Here is a 22,167-nt window from a genome sequence, read left to right as displayed (position 1 = left end):
TTTAAAAGCTGATTTTCGGAAAAGTGCTTTTTGCCTAAAAGCTGCTGTTACAGAAAACAAGTGCCCCATGCTTTTAAAAAAAGCTACTTTTTAACTGTTGCGGAAATCAGATGCTGATTTCGCCATCAATCAAAAAATTACCAAACAGTCATCTGATTTTTACAACATTTTTTTCAGCGACACTTTTTTTAACAGCAATCCCAAACAGAGCCATAATATTATTGCTGGTAGTAAAGTGGTAGGCGACACTGCTGTTTATGTGGTGTGATTATTATGATTTGAAATAAAATTGATGATATTTTTTGGAGAATAATTTTTTCATTGGGTTATTATTTTCAATTTGGGCCATGGATCTTGACACATTTTGGAAACTCATAATACCCAAAGAAAAAACTGAAATGTCAAATACATAAAGATTACAAAGAAACAGAAGGAACAGAGACAGACTATAAGAGGAGAGTTTAGAGTTACAAGTTACAACATCCAAAGATACCAAACAACTCATGGACAATGTGCATTGCAGCACTTATTTTGAGCACAGGTAAACTTTTTACAAAGGTGCCTCAAGTTCCATCTTAGCCCAACATATTGCCCAAACACACATACTTGATCTGCAACAAGAATAGAAAAGTCGAAACGTTATCATTGAAGTTTAATGTAAACAAATGTGCTATGTCTTTCTGATCATTCGTAAATGTAAACGTTATCTCGATTGGTTCAATGTTTTCGAGAGATATATTATAACTATTTTATAGAATGACAGTGAATTAGCAAGATTAACTTTACGGTTCAAGCAAAAGAAAAACATAAGTGCTGAAGAATGGAAGAAGTATCAGATCAACTAGAAAGTGATTAATAGTATGCCAAATTTTGAAGCTCTTTACTTACAGATTCATGTGTTGTTAATTTTTTATATAAACGCACTCATATTCCCAATATTGTCTACATAGTATTGAATACGGATTAATCTAAACAGACTCGTATTTCCCAACATTGTCAATATAGTGAAAAGGAATAAGCTAAGGAGACTTACTTCCAAATAGTCCTCTATCCCATATTTAGAACCTTCCCTGCCCAGCCCAGACTGCTTAACTCCTCCATGTGGAGTCACCTACGAAGAAAGGTACAAGTCAGAGACCAGTATAAATTATATTCACCTTGTATATTACTCCCATGCAAATAACTATATGAATAATTTCTGAATGCAGATGCAAACCTCTGATGAAACAAGTCCTTCATTAATTCCAACAATTCCATATTCAAGAGCTTCTGCAACTCGCCAAGTTCTCTGAACACTTGCACCGAATAGGTAAGCAGCTAGGCCTGCATAAGGTATATAGTTGGATCAGCATTCACTACAAAAGTTATTAGCACTTCACTGCTGGAAGTTCTTATTAGCATATCAGATATAAGATGAAAAGGCTGTCAAGAAGCCAATATTATTAACTAACACGCACCTGCATCAGTGTCATTAGCAATGGAGATAGCTTCTTCCTCCGTCTTAAACCGCAAAAGAGGTGCAACCGGTCCAAACACTTCTTCCCTGGAGCAAAAAGATAACTTGCCATCATTTATCGTATATAAACCCAAGTTACAGCATCAACTGATTTATTGACATTTTAAGCAGCAGAGTTATTACTTGGCAGACATAAATACATATGCGGCTCGACATTATTATTTTAAGTATATATTAAACGACAACCAACAAATACAAGTGTCAATAGGTGATGCCTAGCAAAGAACCTGGTACAGCACTACAGCTTTTGAGAAGGAAACTTTGCTTCAGAAGCAGTACCACTGGCACTGCTAATGATACTGTATGTAAGTTTTTTATTATTTCCTTCAGGCTTCAGCCCGAATCAGAATTTATTAACAAGTAAGATTTTCAAACAATTGAATTTTACAAATATCAACAATTGGAAGATCACAGGTCACATTCTTTTAGTTTCAGAAGTTTTAGACATACTTCTCAAACCCTCGAAACTTATAAAAAAATGTATTACAACATGCTCAAGCCATGACAAAAACCAATAAATCTATATTCTTCTTTTAATTTGTACCTTGAGATGCGCATCTCGTTATTGACATTACTTATTACTGTTGGCTCATAAAAAGTGAATCCAAGGCCATGTCTCTTACCGCCAAGAAGAACTTCCGCTCCCTACAATAAGTGTGATAGAATCCATAAGCTAAAAGAAAAAAATTATACCCCTCAAGCTAATAAGCCATATCATAATGCCTCTGGTGAAATTTAACAGTAAATATCTACTTCGGGAGCTGATCCTGTGTCTTCACAAATTTACTTCATAACTCATCGACCTAGTAGATTACTACAATCATTAGAGTATGAGATTAAGATGCTGAACAAACCTTTGAAACAGCATCTTGCACCAATGTTTCAACCTGCAATTGTTTCAAACAAAAAAAAAATTAATACAATGATACTGAAAGAGGCAAGACTACAAGTAGCATTAAATGCTAGTCACTAAAAATCGAAAATGTTGGACCCAATAGGACCTTCTGCACTGCAGCTTCATTTATAAGAGGTCCCTGCAAGAATGTATACCAAAGCAAAATTAAAATTGGAAAGTCACATGCGCTGATGTGGTAGACACGCTCCCAAAGGAAAAATATGCAAACTTGTTTCAGAAAAACAAATATCAAACAGAACTGACAAGAAGACAATTTTGCAACAAGATAATACCAAGGTATATATCAACAATAGACATAGCATCCATTGTTATCACTATCAGAGTTCTAATCAAGACTCCACGAAACAAGAGAGTGGTGAGAAACCGTGTCAAGGAGTAAATGGAAGTGCCCAAGTAAGTACCTGGACCACCCCTTCACTGAAACCATTCCCAACTTTAATATTACTGATAGCATCAGACAGAGCTCTCGCGAATTTATCATAAATACCTGCACCAAGTCTGAATATCAATATCCTTGGATAAAGGACAAACTAATCCACCTTTTAATTATCAAATATGATGCAATTTTGTAAGAAAGCAGAACCAGCTCAAGAATGACAGCTGCATTAAATTGATAACGTTATTTTAAACCAATTATATACAGCCCGGAAAACTGGTAGCTGAATTTACTCCTTTCCAAATATATAATGCACTTAAAGAAACATATACTATTGCAGTATGATGCATCCAATCAAGACCTCAAATGTAAATTTTGCTAGAATTTTAAAAAAAAAGACTGTTTGTTGGTTCCAGTTACCTTCTTGCACAAGTATTCTATTTGCACAGATGCATGTTTGCCCAGTATTACGAAACTTAGCCCCAAGCTGCAATCACATTAAGTTTATAGTTAATAATACGCCAAGGTTCTGCTCTCGTACTCCAAGTACAAAACAAAATTAGTGAAAAGGTGCAAGAACTTAAGCGACAATAAAAGAAATATATCGGTGGTCAAGTGTATCTTTTAATCTAAATAAACCTATTGATAGGCCACTACATAAATATGGGTGAAAGTAAAAGGGGGGGATGCGTGTTATTGATATTGTACATGTTGATTTGGAAAAACTGACAAACTCTTAACATATATTTATAGAATTTTTAATGACATCTTACACAGTCCCGAAACAGTCATCTGTTGACTACTGGAACTTAGAAGAGCACGTAACTCATGAGGTTGAGGTGTAGTTAAAGTTCTCAAGATGATTGTAGTCCATGTACTGTTATTTTGATTCAGATCAACCACTCCGAGCTAATTCTCAATTAGTGCAATTTTTTCAAACTTGCCTCAACAAAATAAATCAACATGGGACAAAACATATCAACTTACAGTTCCTTTAACTGCCACTTCAATGTCTGCATCATCAAAAACGATGCAAGGCGCATTTCCACCAAGTTCAAGGGTGACCTAAAGAGACGGTTGTTAAAAGAATTAGCTCAGTAGAAACAAATATAAGCTCACTTGTACCTACCTATTGCACCATTTGGATTACAAGTTGTTACCTTCTTAACAGTCGAAGCAGCACCTGCCATCAGTTTTTTGCCAACAGCAGTTGAGCCGGTGAAAGTGATCTTTCTTACCTAAAAATATTTCAGAACATATACGACTCTGTTAAGTTTAAATAGCTCAAACAATAGGATTGTAGATTACAACATAATAAAACATTTCAAAAATTACAGATGATGGTTGGTTGTAGATTACCTGAGGACTTGCAAGTAAAGCATCCCCAATTTCAGGTGCAATTCCCATAACTACATTCACTACACCCTACATATTACAATAAGATACTCAATAGAAGTAACAGACACATTAAGAAATAACATACAGGTAAAAGAAAAAGGACATATCGATCGGCACATCAGAAATATAACTTAGTTCTTCTGCTAGGATCTTGCTACAGCCATTTGAGTGCAAATTGCATTGAATAGTACATAGCATTCACCACTTAAAAATATACTAATAAATGATGAGTGCATTACCGGAATCTATAGTTACCATGTGAATTCCACATATTTAGTTCTTAAGACCTCACTAAGCTTTATTTGATTCCTGGTGTGCTGTCCTTGTGATTAAAATACAAGGACAAGCATCACAAATATGAATATGATACTGCTGAGAAAAAAGATTTATCATATATTCTCTTTTCAAATTTGCATTGCCACCCCCACTGTACGCTGTTCATATAATTGATCACTCATATCTCATTTGGTAAACTATGTAAAAATGCAGATGCATTGACTAGTTTGTGTATATGCATGACGGAAGACAGTCATCTATTCAAAAGTAGATTAATATACATGGAGGACACTTATCTACATGGAAGTCTATATTCGAAATTATTAGGCAAGATCACATTAATATGCCATGATCCAACACCGAAGCCGCATTAGTTCAGCAGTCGTAACATATCTAAGATGAAATATGTCATATAATTGTTCACTGCTGTGGTACCAGTATCCACAAATAATGCTCTTAAAACGTTACCGGTGGAATTCCAGCTCGATTAGCAAGCTCAGCTGCCGCCAAAGCAGCTAAGGGAGTCAATTCAGAGGGCTTTATGACCATAGTACAGCCAGCGGCAAGGGCAGGACCAACCTTGACAAAGTTGAAATGAAATGATCAATTCAGTATGATCTTCCAGCAATAAAGAAGTTTTATAATATTGAAGAGGAAGTGCAAAATCATAGATTAAAAAAATATACAAACCTTCCGAGTGATCATAGCGAAAGGGAAGTTCCAGGGAGTAATAGCACCAACAACGCCCACAGGCTGCAAGTTGGTACAAAACTGAAGTCAGCATACAGGTCACTTCCTCAAGTTAATAAATATTACTAAGATATTAGGACTTCTGCTGCACAGTACATCATGGAATATCCATCTGCAGATGAAATAACTAATAATGTCTAACTTAGTTCACCTGCTTTAAAATAAAAAGGCGGCGATCTGCTGAAGTAGTTGGAATTATATCACCATAGATACGCTTAGCCTCTTCCGCGTAGAACTCGAGATAACTAGCCCCTAAAGTAACCTGTAGGTTTACACTGATAGCTGTCATGCTCAAAGGAAAACTTAATATGTAACCTTAATTCGATTTCTTAAACTATATGAGTACACTACATACCTCCCCAATGGCTTCTTTTAGAGGCTTTCCTTGCTCTAAAGTTATCAGTTCACCAAGCTGCTCCTTGTTGGCCATTATTAAATCATACCTTAAAACGCGCATACAAGATCATTGAGTATATAGGACAAAAGAGAGGGAGTAACCGAACAGAATAAATAGTAGTATGTGATAACCAATCTTTAAATTCATTTATGTGCTTTCCTTTCTTCTCTCTCTTTATACACCATATAGAAGTTAAAGATTAGAATAATATTTTAACAGTTCATTTTTTAACTGAATCTCATATAAGAAGAAAAAGATTGAATAATCAGCATATTTAGATAATTCACATCATCCATTGGTCTTAATTTTACTGGAGTTATGTGCACAATTGGAAATAAAATTTACTTAAAATTGTAAGTGAATGTTGACAATCGTACCACTTCCTCAAGCACTTGCTCCTTTCACCAGCAGTAAACTTGCTCCAAGCTGCAAATAAATATCATTTACCAAATGATTGACAGTATGAATTTAGTAATGTAAGAGAAATAAAGTGATAATTTACTACTTACATCAATGCAGAAAGACAGGTAAACATCTATCTGATTAATATATTATAGTAACGACTTGAATACATGTGTTGCATCCCTAATACCATTACCAGTTTTCAAGAATATAATTATCCTTTTGAGATGGAACAAAAACAAAAAAGAAGAATGATTGATAGTTTAACCGCCATATGGTAAACACACATCATGACTCGCTAGTAAGACGATAAAAAGATCCAGACTTGAGTGTATAAGAAATTGTCATCAACTGCTAAACTGTTTTTCATAATTCACTTGGTATGTGTACTACGATTGATAGTTTAACTGCCATATGGTAAACACACATCATGACTCGCTAATAAGATGATAAAAAGATCCAGACTTGAGTGTATAAGAAATTGTCATCAACTGCTAAACTGTTATTCATAATTCACTTGGTATGTGTACTACGATGCTAAGTATCAACTGCTACTGTGCCCATGCTACTACTCCTGACCCAGGGCCAGAAAAGTTGTAATCCAGCACATAATTGCTTCACAGGACAAAATATAATTTGGTCAATAATGATAGACATAATAATAATCGCAAATAATCAAAGGAGCACAGAAACTTTTCTTAGGCAACAAATTTAATAGCATTAGGATTATCCAATGACTGGATCAAGTCATAAAAAGGACAACTTTGAATAATATGCTGCTCGGCAAAGATATAGCAGACTTTAGATTAAAAATTCATACACTGAAATGCCTTGTGTGCTGAAGCAATTGCGTCATTGGCCTCCTTAGTACCCATGCAGGCAACATTTGCTATTACTTCTCCCGTAGCCGGGTTGGTCACCTACCATGACAAGAAACACAAATATAGAAATCAGATGATAATGTTTGTTACTGATCCAAACATTACTAACAGTAATTAATTTAGAAAACATAGTATCTCCTTGTCAAAAAAAACATAATATCTGAAGTAGAAGTACCATCTATGTGGCTACATGTACAAAACCATTTTAATATTTGACATATAAACAAAACTGTGGTTCAAGTCTGAATTAAGAATGTTATGCCAAACGTATAGTGATTTAACAGTATGATGCGTAATATCTGATATGTGTTGCTGCTTATACTGAGAAAAGTAACGGGAGCTATACGAGGCAACAAAAGCTTGGCGCTACGAAAAACAAAGGACTCTTATCTAGAAAACATATATATGGAACAAGTGACGTGTCTTGATTTTGCCGTTAAATGTGGACCATATAGTCGGAAAGTATTAAATGTTGCAGTTGTGTACATACTTACATAATAAACAAGAAAAATGCAATGATGCAAACAAATTTTAGGCATCCTCCAAACTAGAAAAAGCACATCTTACCATCAAACAAGAAGTGAGGGTCCCCATCAGGATTGTATTAAAGTAAAAAAACTAAGTAGTTATCCCTATCAATCAGTCCTCTCATAAATATATGCATAAAAATAGCAAGAGAGAGAGGACGGGAGAGTTTACTATCATACTTCTAAAGTTTTCCCATCGTATGCATCAACCCATTTCCCGCCAATGAAGCCTTGAGTTTTTAAGAACCCGGAGCTGTTCAACCTAGCAAGAACATCGTTCGCACCCATTCTTATCTGGCCAATAAAATTCCTGGGAAATCAGAAAATAAGAGCAAGTCAAATTTACACTCCCATCCCGAACCAAGTAACAAAATACGCAGGACAAAATTTAATATATAGCTAGCAGGAAATCAAATTACGAATTTATCTTTGTCTAGTTCAAATTCAACACATTTCTTTCTCCGTAAATATCTACAATTAACAGACTCCACTACTATTTCAATACCACTACCAATTCAGTTCCTCAAACAATCAGATTAAGAAACATTCATTTTTAATTTTGTCTAGTTCAAATTCATCTATAACCTGAATCTACTACTATATCTATCACACAACCAATTACGAAACAGAATCTACTAGACTACTACTACTATATCAAGTACACTATCAATTCGATTCCGCAAACACTTAAGAAACAGAATCTACTAAACTACTCCTATATCAAGTACACTATCAATTCAATTTAGCAACCACTTCACAAACAGAGGACTTCAATACAGCATAAAACAAATCACATTCGTAGTAATCATAAAATTCACAGGTCAACATCATATCAAGATCATGTACTTAAATCTAAAATTCACATCTCAACAAACAAGTACAATCATGATTTGAGATAACATTGCACCTAACTGGTCCCTTATGTGCAGATCAATGCACCAACAAAACAACAACATAAATCATGTATATTCACTTTACATAAATCATATGATCCAGTAACTTAACATGGTATCAGATCTCGATACAACTTACACTGAGAGAAAGAGAGAGAGAGAACCTGGAGAGACTTGATGAGGATGAATGAAATAAAATAACAAAACCAGCTAAATGTAGTAGACTTAACTAAGAAATTAATCAGAGAGTTGGTGAGTATAAAATATATTAATATATATAATACTAATACTAATACAAACAAATAAATGTGAGTAGACGAGGAAATTTCGGGGTGGAAATGAACATGCGAGCTGAAGTCAGCACAGCAGCAGCATCTTAAAGCTAAGTTGCTGCTACTTCAGTTACGGAGTTATGTTCGAGTATGTTCGAGGTTGTCGCTGTCTATGCGGTGTGTGCGTGGGGGGTTTGACGAGGGTCTGTGTCCGTTATTTTATGTAAAGACTATGCTAGGATTTTGAGCATATTTGTTAGCCAGGCTCCCTGATTAACAGGCTCGGGGAAACCGCACCCTTTGATTAAAAATTAAATAGTTCCCGTATTCGATTTGGATTCGAACTCGATATAATGTAAAGTATATTTAGGGGTATATTCAATTGAGATTTTAAAAGATTTTTATGGATTTTAGAAGTCATAGGGTATTCAATTTGGATTTTGAATAATCCTTTAAAATCTGAAGGTATTCAACAAGGATTGGAAAAAGTCTTTAAAATCTGAGTGTATTCAATTTAGATTTTAAAAAGTCAATCAAAATTTGGTGGTATTTAATTTGGATTTTAAAAAATCCATCAAAATCTGATGGTATTCAAAAGTCCATGGATTTTCTTTTATTTAAAAAAGTTGTGGATTTTGATGAATTTGCTAGTACATTTTTAATATCTTAAAATCTCTTCAAAATATATGATATTTTGATGTATTTCTAAAAAACTCCACAAAATCTGCAAGACTCTACAAGATTTTGGATCAACTCCATCAAAATCCACGAAGAATTCAAATCAACGAAAATCTTTTAAAATCCATAGATTATTAATAATTCTTTAAAATCTGAAATGAATACACCTCCCTTAGAGGATGCGGGTTTTTATCAAATTGAAATAATTTGTTAAAATTATCAAGTCGGAGTTTGGCTAAAAATACAGGTTATGTTTGAGATTATAAAGCCATGCTTATGCTGAGTTGGACTTTTATAGAATCGAATTTTGATCGGATCGGATGGTATTGTCTAAGTTCAAATTTTTTTTTGTGTATTTCCACTTTGGTAATTAGGTTGGGTTAGAAAGATGGAGGTTGGACCGAAAAGTGATGGATTATGCTGAAATTCTTACTTTATTTCAATGTTAATGCTGAACAAGAAATGGTCCCACGCTTATCAAATTTTTGAAGGCATATTAGTTTTATATTTCATATATTTGAATGAACAAATTTTTAACATATATGTAGCTACTTGAAACACATGACTAAATTTTAACTTAAAATAAATCACATTCATAATCATCATAAAATTCACAGGTCAACATTACAACGAAAGCAAAGTCCAAAGATCTATCTTAAATTCACATCAATTTCAACCCACAAATACAATCATGATTATTAGTAGTAATAAATTTGCACCTAGCTGTTATTTCAAATACTCCTGATTGCACCTCAAAAAACAACATAAATTGGGTGATTTGTTAATTTAATATAATATCAGATCTCGGTAATGAATATTGTATAATTATAATATAATAAATCTTACGGTGATATTTTTTGGTTAGAAATGAAATGAATCAAACGAAAGAGATATAATGAGAGAGAAATGATTATATAATTCATCTAATTTTTAAAAATCACTCATATTTTTCCAACCGATAAATCACAAATTTGACTAATAAGATAATTTATTGATAAATTATTAACAAATTATTTAATTCTTTTTAAAATTTTCATTAAATCACAAATTAACATACCAATAATTAATTGTGATTTCCGAAATTAAAAATCACGATATACAACCGGATAAACTACAATAATACAACTGGATAAATGTAAGCAGGCCCTGACAAAAAAAGTAAGTAAGACTGCGAAATTTCGTGGTGTAAATAATGAACGTGGGACCTGAAGCTATTAAAAGTATTCCGTCTGTCATATTGAATTCTATACATTATTTTTTGACACATTTTTTAATGTTTTTTTAAAACATAGTTTCATAATTTTTTTTCTAAACAAAAATTTTATGTTTAAATTTTTATTCAAAAAAAAATTAAAAAAATATTACGAAACTGATTTTTTTAGAAGTCTCAAAATACGTACAAATAGTGAACTTATAAAACCTCACGGGACAACGGAAATAGTATTATTTTAAAGTGGCTGCTTCATTATGTAACGTGTTTTGCAGGATCTCGCTCTCTCTATTTTCTTTGCGCTGTGAGATTCCTCGGTGTTTTACTTTAAGTAAAAAGTTTTGTTAGAGCATCTTCAAGCATTAAAACCTCTTTTTTAAGTTGAAATATTGAAATTGATGTTTATTTTTATTTGATGAAATAAAAAATATTAATACTGACAATAATTAGCCAATGATCTCTTTAAACATTTTTTATTAGTCTTAACAAACAAAATTAGTCCTCGTCTAATAAGTAATAACACTAAAAAACAATAGTTACACAGGGATCACTAGTAAGCATTAACTAATAAAAAATATAAAAATAATCCGTGCATTTTATAAATTAAAAGTTAGTTGTTAATAGTTTGTTATTATATGGTAAGTTGCATCTGCAAGGTGAAGCCGCAACATGCGGATCTCGTAATGTTGAATTCCAAATCTTACTGACCTCATTGAAAAACTGTATTCATATTTGCAAATTTTACTCACTTCTTTAACAACCCCGATAAATTTAATACTAATAAAAAGATAAAATTAATTAAAATTAATTCTAACGTCCCTGAATTATAAATATTTTATTATAGGTTCCTGAACTATAGATATAAATAAATAAATAAATAAATAAATAATTGAACTTTTGAAAATTTTTAATCGCAATCCTTCCGTTAGATTTAAGTGGATGTTCGTTACTTTTCCTGATCTGACAGTTTAAAACAAAAAATAAAATATAAATATTTTCCCGGTTTACAACCTACTTGGAATTAAAAAAACATTAAAACTCTCACAAGACTAGCATTTATTTTTTACAGACTTCTATATATGCACATATTTATACGTATGAAAAACAAAATCTGAATTTATTATTTTTCAAATCATTTGTGATGAATTCAAGTGGTAGTTTCTTATGACACCCTTTCTCGACCTCCAAAAAATATATATATACAATTTTTAAAATTAAAAGAAAAATACATACTAAAAATAGGTTTACATCACTAACTAACAAAAAAAAATTAAACCAAAATAATTTTTTGACAATTCAATATAAGCGTTCCAAAACAAGCCCCCACATGATTTTTGGACCGCACAAATCTGCACAAATACAAGGCAACAAAGGGGAGGAAAAGAAAAAAAAATTATACCCCAGAACGCCATTACTTCTTCACAAAACCCCGTAAATAATAACGTTTTGTGCCATTTTTGTAAATTTCTCAATATCTATCTCATAAAAATCAATTTCTCGTTAAACTGTGTCAAAAAAGTAACGGAACCCACATATAGCATATCACGTACCGATGAAGATCACAAGAATGATAAACTAAAAATTTTGCACCTCGATGTACATGAATTAAAGGTTGGGTATAGACAGAAGACATAGGGACGAGGTGTGTATATTATGGGTGTGTTTTAGTAATTTCATGCCAGAATAAAATGTTATCCCAAAACTGTATTGCAGTGATGAAGATTTTTTTTGAAGATGAAAAAATGACAAAAATACCTCTTTTTTTAGAGTTTGTGACAAAAATACTTCTTTTTAAAATTTTGGCCAAAAATACCCGTCTAATACGTATTTTTCAGTTGGGTATTACTAATACGCATTTTAAAAATAGGTAATTCGTATTAAAAAAAGTTGAAAAAAAATTAAAAAATAAAAAATAAAAATGAGATACGCATGTCACAAATGCGTATCACCCATGCGTATCACATGTTCTGCTCTTTTTTTATATTTATTTTTTTATTTTTTTATGTAATACCTATTTTTCAGATGCGTAATAGATTTACCCATTTCTAAAATGCGTATTAGAAGGGTATTTTTGGTCATAAACTCCAAAAAGTGGTATTCTTGTTACAACTTTTTAAAAAAAAAATATTTTTGGCCGATCACCCTTAGAAGATCGTAAAGCAAAAATTGAAATGTACATTACAGCTAAATATAGGTAAATCATTTTGTCGAGTAACCTTAGCATTCTCATTTAAAACCTACATAATCTTACCATTAAATACACAACACACTAAGTTAACAGAGGGAAAAAAAAGGTGGTTCCAGTTTTACATAGGACATCAATTAGTGTACAATTCAATGATGTGATTCACCGTTGAATTGTAGTATAAATTACTCCCTCTGTCCCTCCCATTTGTTTACACTTTCCTTTTTGGGATGTCCCTTCCAATTGTTTACATTTCAAAATTTTCCAAAAATAGTAAAGTTTTTATAATTTTTAAATTAACTACATCCACTACTTTCCTCCACTATACCCACTTTATACATATAATATTAATCGGTCTCACTACTTTACTCACTTTTTCAACTTTTCTCCACTACTTTATCATTTTTCTTAAACTCCGCGCCCCACCCAAATGTAAACATTTGGGAGGGACGGAGGGAGTATATATTATACATACTTGTGTTATATTAATCTCACCTGATATGTATTCGTATTTTATGATTTTTGATTTTTACGGTCGTTCTGGAATTGTTAATAACGAAAAAAGGGATAAGACACTTTCTCATAATATAATGCTGACAAGAAATTCAAACCTTTAAGGGGTCATTTGGTTCTAGAAGTGTTATGGGGTTGGAATCAGGAATCGGGTTAAGGTACTACGGGGTTGAGGTGTCATTTATGATATCATATGTTTGGTTGAGTGCTGGAATGAATATTTTAGATTTAAAATATTTTTTAAGTTATTAATTTTAATTAATTTAAATGTTATTTTAATTGTTATTTTAATAAATTTTAGTTCATTAAATTATTTTTGTATTAAACATTTACATTTGATTGCTTAAATAAAGTTGAAATACGATAAATAAAATTGATTCCCGATACCCCTTCTCCATACCCACCTCTCCGCTTGGGTATCAAAAACTCATACCTCACGGGTAGGAGGAATGAGTTTGGAGAAAAAAAAAATTGAACCAAATATCAGGTATGGGGTTAGAATGAACGAAACTCATACCTGATACTAGAATGTCTCCGACCAAACGAGCTCTAAGTGTATTGTGTTTCAGGCATATCTACCAGCTTTGCTTGAGGTCATCACTTCACTGTAAATAGAGGTAAACATCACATTAAAAACTAAGAAAGTTATAAGAAATCACCAAAAAATTATATTGGTGATCATTTTCTTGGTATAACGTTCATCTATTGGTCCTTATATTAAGATTGCAACAACATTTTAAGACTCATTGGGCTTTTCTGATTGTTTTATAGTTTTGGAAAATTGCCACTTAGAAGCAATGTGTATCAAAGAAATACTACGTTTTTAAGTTATTTTGCTACAGCTTCAATCCGTTCTGTCGTCATATTGTGTCTCTCATCTATAAAAACCACCTATTTGTCTTCTGATGTATATCTACAGTATTATGCACATTTTATTTTCCTTGTAGATTTTATAATTGTTACTAAAGCACTTAAGATATACAGTGCATCTGAGTTGTTCCTCGGGGGAGGACTTTCTCCTTGGTCATAAAATCGAAATTAAAAAAATAAAGAAAAAAAATATAGTAACGTAGACTAAACATGGGACTTATTTCATTTTTACTTTTTGATAACTATGATTTCACTATATTTAGGATTGTTAAAAAAAATTACGATCGGATCATTCATTTATAATAACTAATTTCACTGTATTAAGGATTTATTATTTATTTCAGTAGGTAGCTCTTTTCTTATAAAAGAAGATGAGAAGTGTTCATTTTCATTCACACTTTTATTTCTCAACTTCTCAAATTCTCAAACTTTTCACAAGCTCCCAATTCTTCTCAAGTTTTTCAAAGATGTCTCAAGGTCAAGGCCCTAGCAAGTCCTCTTTCTCTCAGAAGGAAACTATGCACAAGAGGGATACTCTTCGCTCTCTGCAAGGTGTAGCTCTCGTTTCTCTTTTCTCTATTAAATATTGTTCTAACAGCCTAAAGAGCATGCTGGATGAGAGGGCGGACGAGTACCCAAGTACCGTCCATTTTGATGCGTTTCATCACATGAGTATGCTCCGTGAAAAGGATGTCGAAGAGATTTAGTCGACTTACTCTTGGACAGATTGTTTAGAGATTCGTAAGGCTAAGCCTAGTGAGAGGGCTTGCAATCTCTGCCCCCAGAGATTGTTTATGTACAAGGCAGCTCTGAAGTCCGGACTAAGGTTTCCCCTGCACCCCTTCATTCCGAGGCTTCAGGCCGAGCTCAAGATTCACCCATGTCAGCTTTACCCCAACGAGTGGGCCTTTATCATTCTCTTCATAATGAGGTGCCATGACTTGGGTATCCCCTTGAGTGTAACGATATTTCGAAGCATTTTCATGATGAAAGCCTCTCCTCTGAACAGACCTGGTTGGGACGTGATTCAACACATAGCTCACGCTCCTCACATGGTGAACACCAGTTCTCTTCATGACTCAAACCATAATGGAATAAGAGATTTGTGGTCTTAGAATGGAAGGGAGGAGACTAGGGAGCGTACTTCAAACGTGACTTTAGCAGTCCGATTGACAGTTCTCATTACATCCTTAACCTTTCAGATGTTGAGCTTCATGCCCGCGACCTTCTTATTGATAATAACGGGAGAACCCCCTATTGGGAGTTCGTAACAGAAACCAAGCTCGTTGAGGCTGGCATTAGCGGCCTCTTTATAGAGGGTATTTGTTTTCATTATACTTCAACTTTGTATAGGTTTATTCTTATATTTGTCTTCTTTTATCTCATTTCAGCTGCTGAGGCTCTTGACGCCAAGGTCAATAAGAGCGATACGATTACGGGGAGGATGGCTCGGGACGCAGCCAAGCAGGCCAACCGAGTCCCTAAGATTCCTGATTTCCTTGAAGCGTCTGGATCTGGCCAGAAGAGGCCCAAAGACTTTGTTGGGAGTGCAAGTAACCCTTGGGAACCTTCTTGGGGCATCCCCAACAATGACTCAGTATTCGGCAGTCCATAATTAGCCCTCGAGTGGTCGAGGAACTGTGTTACTCCTCTCAACCTTCTTCATGTCTCTTCTGGAGAGAAACTTCTTGAGGCCGAGATGCTGGGGGTTCACGCCTTGTATCAGGTACTTCAACTTATATAAAATTTTCGTTTGAGTGCATCTCTTTTGGAACTTGTAGAAATTTCATAGGAACCACCCTTACAGGGTACTCTACTCGGCCAAAAGGCCTTATTTATGCTAGTCGTCCAAGGCTGGTCGGCCTAGGCCTCGTGCTTGGGGGTTCATCCCTCCTGACTTGAATTTTTATAACGGTTTCCTATGTTCTCCTTGTCAGGCTAATGCTTACTTTGATGTGTCCTCCACTCAGAGAATAAAGATGAGAAGTGACTATGCAGCACTGCAGACCTCATTGAACAAGATGAAGGTCTCTTCAGATGAGTGAGAGTTCAAAGCCCATGAAGCAGAGGGCAAGATTGCTGCCTTGGAGAGGAAGTGTGTTAGAGTGGAGGAGAAGAGGAAGAAGGAATACAAAGGCCTCGTGGAATCGTACCACAGATCCTCGTCATTCACCAAGATGATGGACGAGCATGATGATGAGATGCGGCCTGTTAACCTGGCCATAGGTTGGAAGAGGGGAGTGAATGATGCTCATGGCATGTACCCGGACGTCGTCGATTCGAGTCTCCTATCTTGCCCTTGGTCACTACCTGTTATGGACCCTCCCTGGCAGGCCTCCGGGTCCGTACGCGAGACCCCCCCCCCCATATACGGTCTCAGTCTAGTTCCATTCGTGGAGGTTCCGGTTCTAAGGGTAAGGCCCCAGCAGCCCTTTATGGGAAGATCAGAGAGCCGGTTGCAAGGAGCAATAACTCCTCCTCCGAGGCTAGTTCGGACGAGGAAGAGGAGGGGGAGGAGGAAAATGGTCAGGGAGCGGGAATGGTGAGGAAGAGGAGGGCTCTTCTGACGGTTGACTGATATGGCCTTGCATGGTTTTGATTGCCATATGTGGCCTTATTTTTAGAACTTGTTTATTCGAATTATATTGGTTTGTAACCTATTGGTCCTTCGGGACTTAACTCGTGATCCTTCAGGATCTTTATTTATGCACTTTGTTTGATTTCATTTCATACTTGTCTTTTATTTTCGGCAATTAGTCTTTTAGGACTTGCATTCTTTAGATGCTCGTAATCAAATAAATTGGTAGACAAGATGATAGAAATAAACTTGCATAAATAGATAATATCTTTGAGAAACGGGTTCAACCCTTACATAAGATGGTTTCGTAGACCTTATTTATAAACTTAATACTAAGTACTAGGAACGCATCACAATTCCTAAACATTAAAAACCTTCAGGTTTGAAGCGTGACAAGTGCGGGGCACTTCATCACCGTTCAGGGTCTCCAACTTGTAGGATCCTCGTCATAATGTATTTCTAACCTTATAAGGTCCTTCCCAGTTAGTGGCTAGATTTCCTCTTCCCCGACTCCCGATGCCTCAATCTTTCTTAGAACAAAATTTTCTTGTTGAAATAACCTTTCTTTAACCCTTCTATTATAATAGAGGGAGGTTCTTTGTTGATGCTATGTATTGCGGGCGTTGGCCTCATCTCTGACCTCGTAAATGAGATCGAGAGCGGCCGAATGCCTTCTTCGTTGGTCTCTGGCTCATAAGCTTTGATCCTAAGGGATCCATGAGTGATCTCGAGGGGAACCACGACCTCGGTTCCGTAAGCTACCATAAACGGGGTATCTTCAGTAGTTACTTTGCAGGTGGTACGATATGCCCATAGTATAGGCATCAACTCATATGCCCAAGTATTTCTTGAGCGTTCAATACTTTTCTTAAGTCCATCAAGGATGATTCTGTTAGCAACTTCCGCCTGCCCGTTTGCTTGTGGGTGAGCAACCGAGGTGAAGCGAAGCTCTATGCTGTTATCATCGCAGTACTTTCTGAATTCCGTATTATCAAATTGTCGCCCATTATCCGTGACAAGGATGCGTCGGATTCCAAATCAGCATATCACATTCTCCCAGAAGAATTTGGCAATTTGCTTGGTGGTTATCTTGGCTAGTGCCTTAGCCTCAATCCACTCTGTGAAGTAGTCTATGACTACCACAATAAACTTTCTATGTCCCGATGCTACAGGAAATGGTCCAAGTATATCCATTCCCCATATTGCAAAAGGGATGGGTGTGCTGATAGATGTTAGCCTCTCTGGGCGCTGTCGTACTATTGGAGCGTGCCTCTGGCACCTGCCATATTTCTTCACATAAGCCTTTGCATCGGCTAGCATAGTTGGCCAGTAGAATCTCAACCGAGTTATCTTGTGAGCGAGGGCCCTGCTCCCCAAGTGTTTTCCAAAAATCCCTTCATGGCTTCTTTAAGTGCCTCCTCTGCTTCAAGAGGTCTCAAACACTTCAGGTACGGAATAACAAAGGACCTTTTGTAGAAAAGGCCTTCAATCAACGAATATCTCAATGCTCTAATCGACAGCTTGCGTGCATCCTGGGCATCGTCAGGGAGCCACCCAGTCTCTAAGTGGGTCTTGATCGGGTCTATCCAACAGCTTGTCACACCAACCGGTGCTATCAGATTTATGACATGAATAGTAGGGGTCTTCGAGACCTGGAAGTAGATACTTCTCGGATAGTTCTCGATTTCAGACGAGACGAACTGGGACAAGGCATCCGCCATAGTGTTCACCTCTCTTGGAACATGTTTTACATACCATTCATCAAATTGAGTCAATATTCCATTTACGACTCTCAGGTACTTGACCATAATATCATCTTTGGCCTCAAACTCTCCATTAACTTGAGAGACCACCAGTTTTGAGTCTCCACAAACCTTCAGGTTTTTGGTCCTCACGGCTCGAGCCAAGCCTAAACCAGCTATCAATGCTTCGTTGTTCATAGTTGGGAAGTCCAACTTCAAAGCATACTTAATCATAAACCCATCGGGGCTTTGCAAGACTAGGCCTACACCACTAGATTTTGTTTTGGATGCTCTGTCAAAATGGAGAACCCAATACTCTTTCAGGGTCGTTTCTTTACCCTTCTCTTTCTCTCATCCTTCTGGGGTTACTATCTCCTGCCCCCTGCTTCTTGGTCGTTAATGGTGCATTCGACCACGAAGTCTGCTAAGGCTTGAGCCTTGATGGCCGTTCGAGGTTTGTACTTGATATCAAATTCTCCTAACTTAATTGCCCACTTGATGAGCCTTCCACTGGCCTTTGGGCTATGAAGAATGTTCCTCAAAGGTTGGTCTGTCAAGATTTCGATCTTGTGAGCCTGAAAGTATGGTCTCAACTTCCTCGAAGCTGTAATGAGAGCAAGCGCAAACTTCTCTGTGGTGGAGTAATTCAACTATGCTCCATGGAGCACCTTGCTTACATAATATACAGGATTCTGGAGTTTCTGTTCTTCCTTTATAAGGACTGCACTCACGGTTTGTTCAGATACCGCTAGGTACAAATAAAGGGTATCCTCCGGACTTGGTTTTGCCAGCAACGGGGCTTCATTCATGTACTTCTTTAGCTGTTCAAAGGCCTCTTGGCTCTCAGCTGTCCATTCGAAATTCTTCACCTTCTTAAAGGTTCTGAAAAAGGGCAGACATTTGTAGACTTGGAGATGAACCTCCCTAGAGCTGCGATTCTTCTTGTCAGCTTCTAAACGTCCTTGATGAAGCGTGGTGGCTCCATGTCCAGGATGTCTTTGATATTGTCAGGGTTGGCCTCTATTCCCCTCTTAGAGACCATGTGCTCCAAAGAAATTTCAGACCTAACACCAAAAACACACTTGGTGGGGTTTAACATCATCTTGTGGTGCCTCAACACTTCAAATGCCTCTCTGAGGTGACTAATATGATCGGCCTTGCTTAGGCTTATGACTAACATGTCATCAACATAGACCTCCATGGTCTTCCCAATTAGATGGGCGAATATCTTATTTACCAATCTTTGGTAAGTAGCTCCTGCATTCTTAAGTCCAAAATCCATAACAAGATAACAAAACACACCAAAGTCAATTATGAAAGATACCTTGGGTGTTTCATCCTTGTGCATTTTAATCTGATTGTAACCAATGAAGCCATCCATAATACTTAGCATCTCGTGTCCAGCGGTAGCGTCGATTAGGGTATCAATCCTTGGTAGAAGTAGTAGTCCTTAGGACAAGCATCATTCAAGCCAGTGAAGTCAATGCACATCCTCCACTTCCCATTAGCCTTCTTAACCATTATGGGGCTGGCCAACCATTCAGGAAATTGCACTTCCTCAATGAACCCAGCTTCTAGAAGCTTCTCGACCTCCTGTTTAATGGCTTCCAGCCTATCAGGGGCATAAGTTCTCTTCTTCTGCTTTACAACCTTCCGAGTTGGATCAATGTTCAACCTATGAGTTATGAGGTTCGGGTCAATCCCATGCATATCATCTGTTGTCCAAGCAAACACATCACTGTTCTTTTGTAGAAAAGTTGTCAATTGGCCTTTCAAGGGTTTGTCCAGTGATGCTCCAATAAACATGACATTCTCCGGGTCTAAGAAGTCTAGGGGAATTGGGACTAAGTCCTCTGTTGGCTTCCCTCAAAGTTCATCATTCTCGGGGACATCCATGTCTTCTATGGGAAGGACCTGCCCCCCAGTTCCATCAGGTCTGAGTGCTACAACATAGCAACTGCGGGCCATTTTCTGATCTCCTTTCGCTTATCCAACACCATTCCTAGTAGAGAATTTCAGTACCATGTGGTAGGTTGAGGTTATAGCCTTGAACGCATGGATCCTTGTTCTACCCATGATGGCATTGTAAGTAGTGGCTGCCTTAACAACCTGAAATTTTAACATTTGTGTAGCCTCGCTGGGCTCTTCCCCGATAGTTACGGGAAGTTGTATTGCTCCTTCGACTTTATATTTCATGTGGTTAAACCCGAAGATAGGTGCGTCAGATGGAGTTAGTTGAGAAACATTGTAGCCCATCCTTATGAATGTGTCAGGGAAAAGAATATCCACGGAATCTCCATTGTCCATTAGGACCCTCATAACATGACAATTTCCAATTACCGGAGTGATAACCAGAGGATCATCCTGAGAAAATTTCAAACCTTCAAGGTCTGGGTCACCAAATTCAAGCGTCATCAATGACTTAGAACGCTTAGATGGTTCTCCAACTATGCCCATCACCTCTCTCGCATAAGCTTTTCGAGAGTTTCTTGTAGTACCAACTGCTGTATGACCTCCTGAGATCATATTAATTACTGGCCCTCGGGGCTGTGGGTTGCGATCTCTGTCATTACCCCCTTCGATCGTCATCTCTTCGGTCATTGTTTCTCTTTTAGCCTTCAGCCTCTTCACCCTTGGTGAAACGTCCGAATTTTCCCCTTCGGATCAAATACCCAATCTCATCCTTGAGTTGCCTACAATCATCAGTATCATGACCAACTTCTTTGTGTAAACTGCAATATCGACTCTGATCTTTTTTCTCGGGGTCTCCCCTTAGTGGCTTTGGCCATTTGAACTCTTTGTCCTTCTCAATTTTCATAAGGATTTGGCTCCTTGGAGCATTCAACCTCGCATATTCAGTAAACCTTGGTTGCTGATTCTTCTTAGAAGAGGAGGAGTCAGAGCTTTTGCCAATTTGAGGATACTTGTCCTTGGCATCGTATTCCTGATCCGTCTTCCACTTCTTGTTTCCAGCAGGTTCATTACTCAAAGTTGTCTTCTTCATAGTTTACTCCACCTTGATATACTTTTCGGCCCTATCCTGGAGCTGTAGCATGCTTTCGAGGGGGGCTTGGCCAGGGACATCTTAAAGAACTCGTCTCTAGTCCCTTGCTGTAGGGCTATCATAGACACTTTATCGTCAAGATCAGGTGCCTTCAAAGCCTCCTTCGTGAATCGGTTCAGGTATTCTCTCAGGGACTCCTTTGCTCCTTGGACTTTACCCATGAGAGAGGCCGAACTCTACTCGTGTACTCTGCCACTTATAAACTACTTGATAAAAGCTTGGCTCAAGTCCTTGAAATATCCAATAGAATTTGGGGGCAGACGGTTGTACCACCTTTGAGCCATACCCGATAGGATTTGAGGAAAGGCCGGACACTTGATAGTGTCATTCACGGGCTGTAGCAAAATGGCGTTAGAGAACATCCTGAAATGATTAGCAGGGTCGCCAGTATCATCATATGCTTTGATGGTGGGCATCTGGAACTTCCTTAAGATGTGGGCATTCATTATCTCGTTAGTGAATGGTGGGTTTGGATCATCAGGATCTCCTAGGGGCATAAGATCACTTGGATCAGCCCTTAGGGCAACAACCCTTTCTTGGTATTGGACCATCCAGGTCTATGATTGGAGGAAGATCTCTCCGCCTCGGAGCAAGTGGGGGTCTTGGGGTCAGGTGCGTCTCCAGGTTGCGCTTCAGCCTTTGGATCTCAGCTTCATGAGCCTGATCCTATCCTGGACATCTTGGGGATTCGTCCCTTGAGTGCTCCTGGGCTGCTGGTTAGTA

At 36.9% G+C, this 22,167-nt stretch overlaps 5 protein-coding genes across 6 annotated transcripts; all 5 read right to left on the bottom strand.

Moving 5' to 3' along the window:
* Positions 1-385: 385 nt before the first annotated feature.
* LOC141671282 (succinate-semialdehyde dehydrogenase, mitochondrial-like) lies at positions 386-8,855 on the bottom strand. 2 transcript variants are annotated; one of them, XM_074477471.1, is made up of 20 exons: positions 8,472-8,855; positions 7,620-7,749; positions 6,852-6,951; positions 6,007-6,055; positions 5,588-5,675; positions 5,384-5,494; positions 5,173-5,235; positions 4,951-5,061; positions 4,168-4,233; positions 3,969-4,046; positions 3,796-3,873; positions 3,229-3,295; positions 2,834-2,919; positions 2,518-2,550; positions 2,371-2,403; positions 2,061-2,161; positions 1,458-1,543; positions 1,217-1,323; positions 1,034-1,111; positions 386-611 (listed from the first exon to the last, which is right to left on the bottom strand). In XM_074477471.1, exons 2-20 carry the CDS (start codon positions 7,725-7,727, stop codon positions 576-578), a joined length of 1,479 nt encoding a protein of 492 aa, XP_074333572.1. In that variant the 5' UTR covers positions 7,728-7,749; positions 8,472-8,855; the 3' UTR covers positions 386-575. The 2 variants fall into 2 exon arrangements, with proteins under 2 accessions (XP_074333572.1, XP_074333573.1); XM_074477472.1 differs by having other exon boundaries at positions 8,497-8,855.
* Positions 8,856-17,169: 8,314 nt separating this feature from the next.
* LOC141673174 (uncharacterized) lies at positions 17,170-17,958 on the bottom strand. The gene is made up of 2 exons (XM_074479907.1): positions 17,717-17,958; positions 17,170-17,614 (listed from the first exon to the last, which is right to left on the bottom strand). Exons 1-2 carry the CDS (start codon positions 17,956-17,958, stop codon positions 17,170-17,172), a joined length of 687 nt encoding a protein of 228 aa, XP_074336008.1.
* Positions 17,959-17,984: 26 nt separating this feature from the next.
* Positions 17,985-18,614, bottom strand: LOC141673173 (uncharacterized). The gene has a single exon (XM_074479906.1). It carries the CDS (start codon positions 18,612-18,614, stop codon positions 17,985-17,987), a length of 630 nt encoding a protein of 209 aa, XP_074336007.1.
* Positions 18,615-19,796: 1,182 nt separating this feature from the next.
* LOC141673172 (uncharacterized) lies at positions 19,797-20,186 on the bottom strand. Its single transcript, XM_074479905.1, has one exon. The coding sequence runs from the start codon at positions 20,184-20,186 to the stop codon at positions 19,797-19,799; it is 390 nt and encodes a 129-aa protein (XP_074336006.1).
* A 180-nt stretch (positions 20,187-20,366) lies between these two features.
* LOC141673171 (uncharacterized) lies at positions 20,367-20,981 on the bottom strand. The gene has a single exon (XM_074479904.1). The coding sequence runs from the start codon at positions 20,979-20,981 to the stop codon at positions 20,367-20,369; it is 615 nt and encodes a 204-aa protein (XP_074336005.1).
* Between the last annotated feature and the right edge of the window lie 1,186 nt (positions 20,982-22,167).

The sequence above is a fragment of the Apium graveolens genome, chromosome 7, assembly GCF_009905375.1.
Source record: "Apium graveolens cultivar Ventura chromosome 7, ASM990537v1, whole genome shotgun sequence".
Taxonomy (NCBI): Eukaryota; Viridiplantae; Streptophyta; class Magnoliopsida; order Apiales; family Apiaceae; genus Apium; species Apium graveolens.
This window is presented reverse-complemented; position numbering and strand designations above follow the sequence as displayed.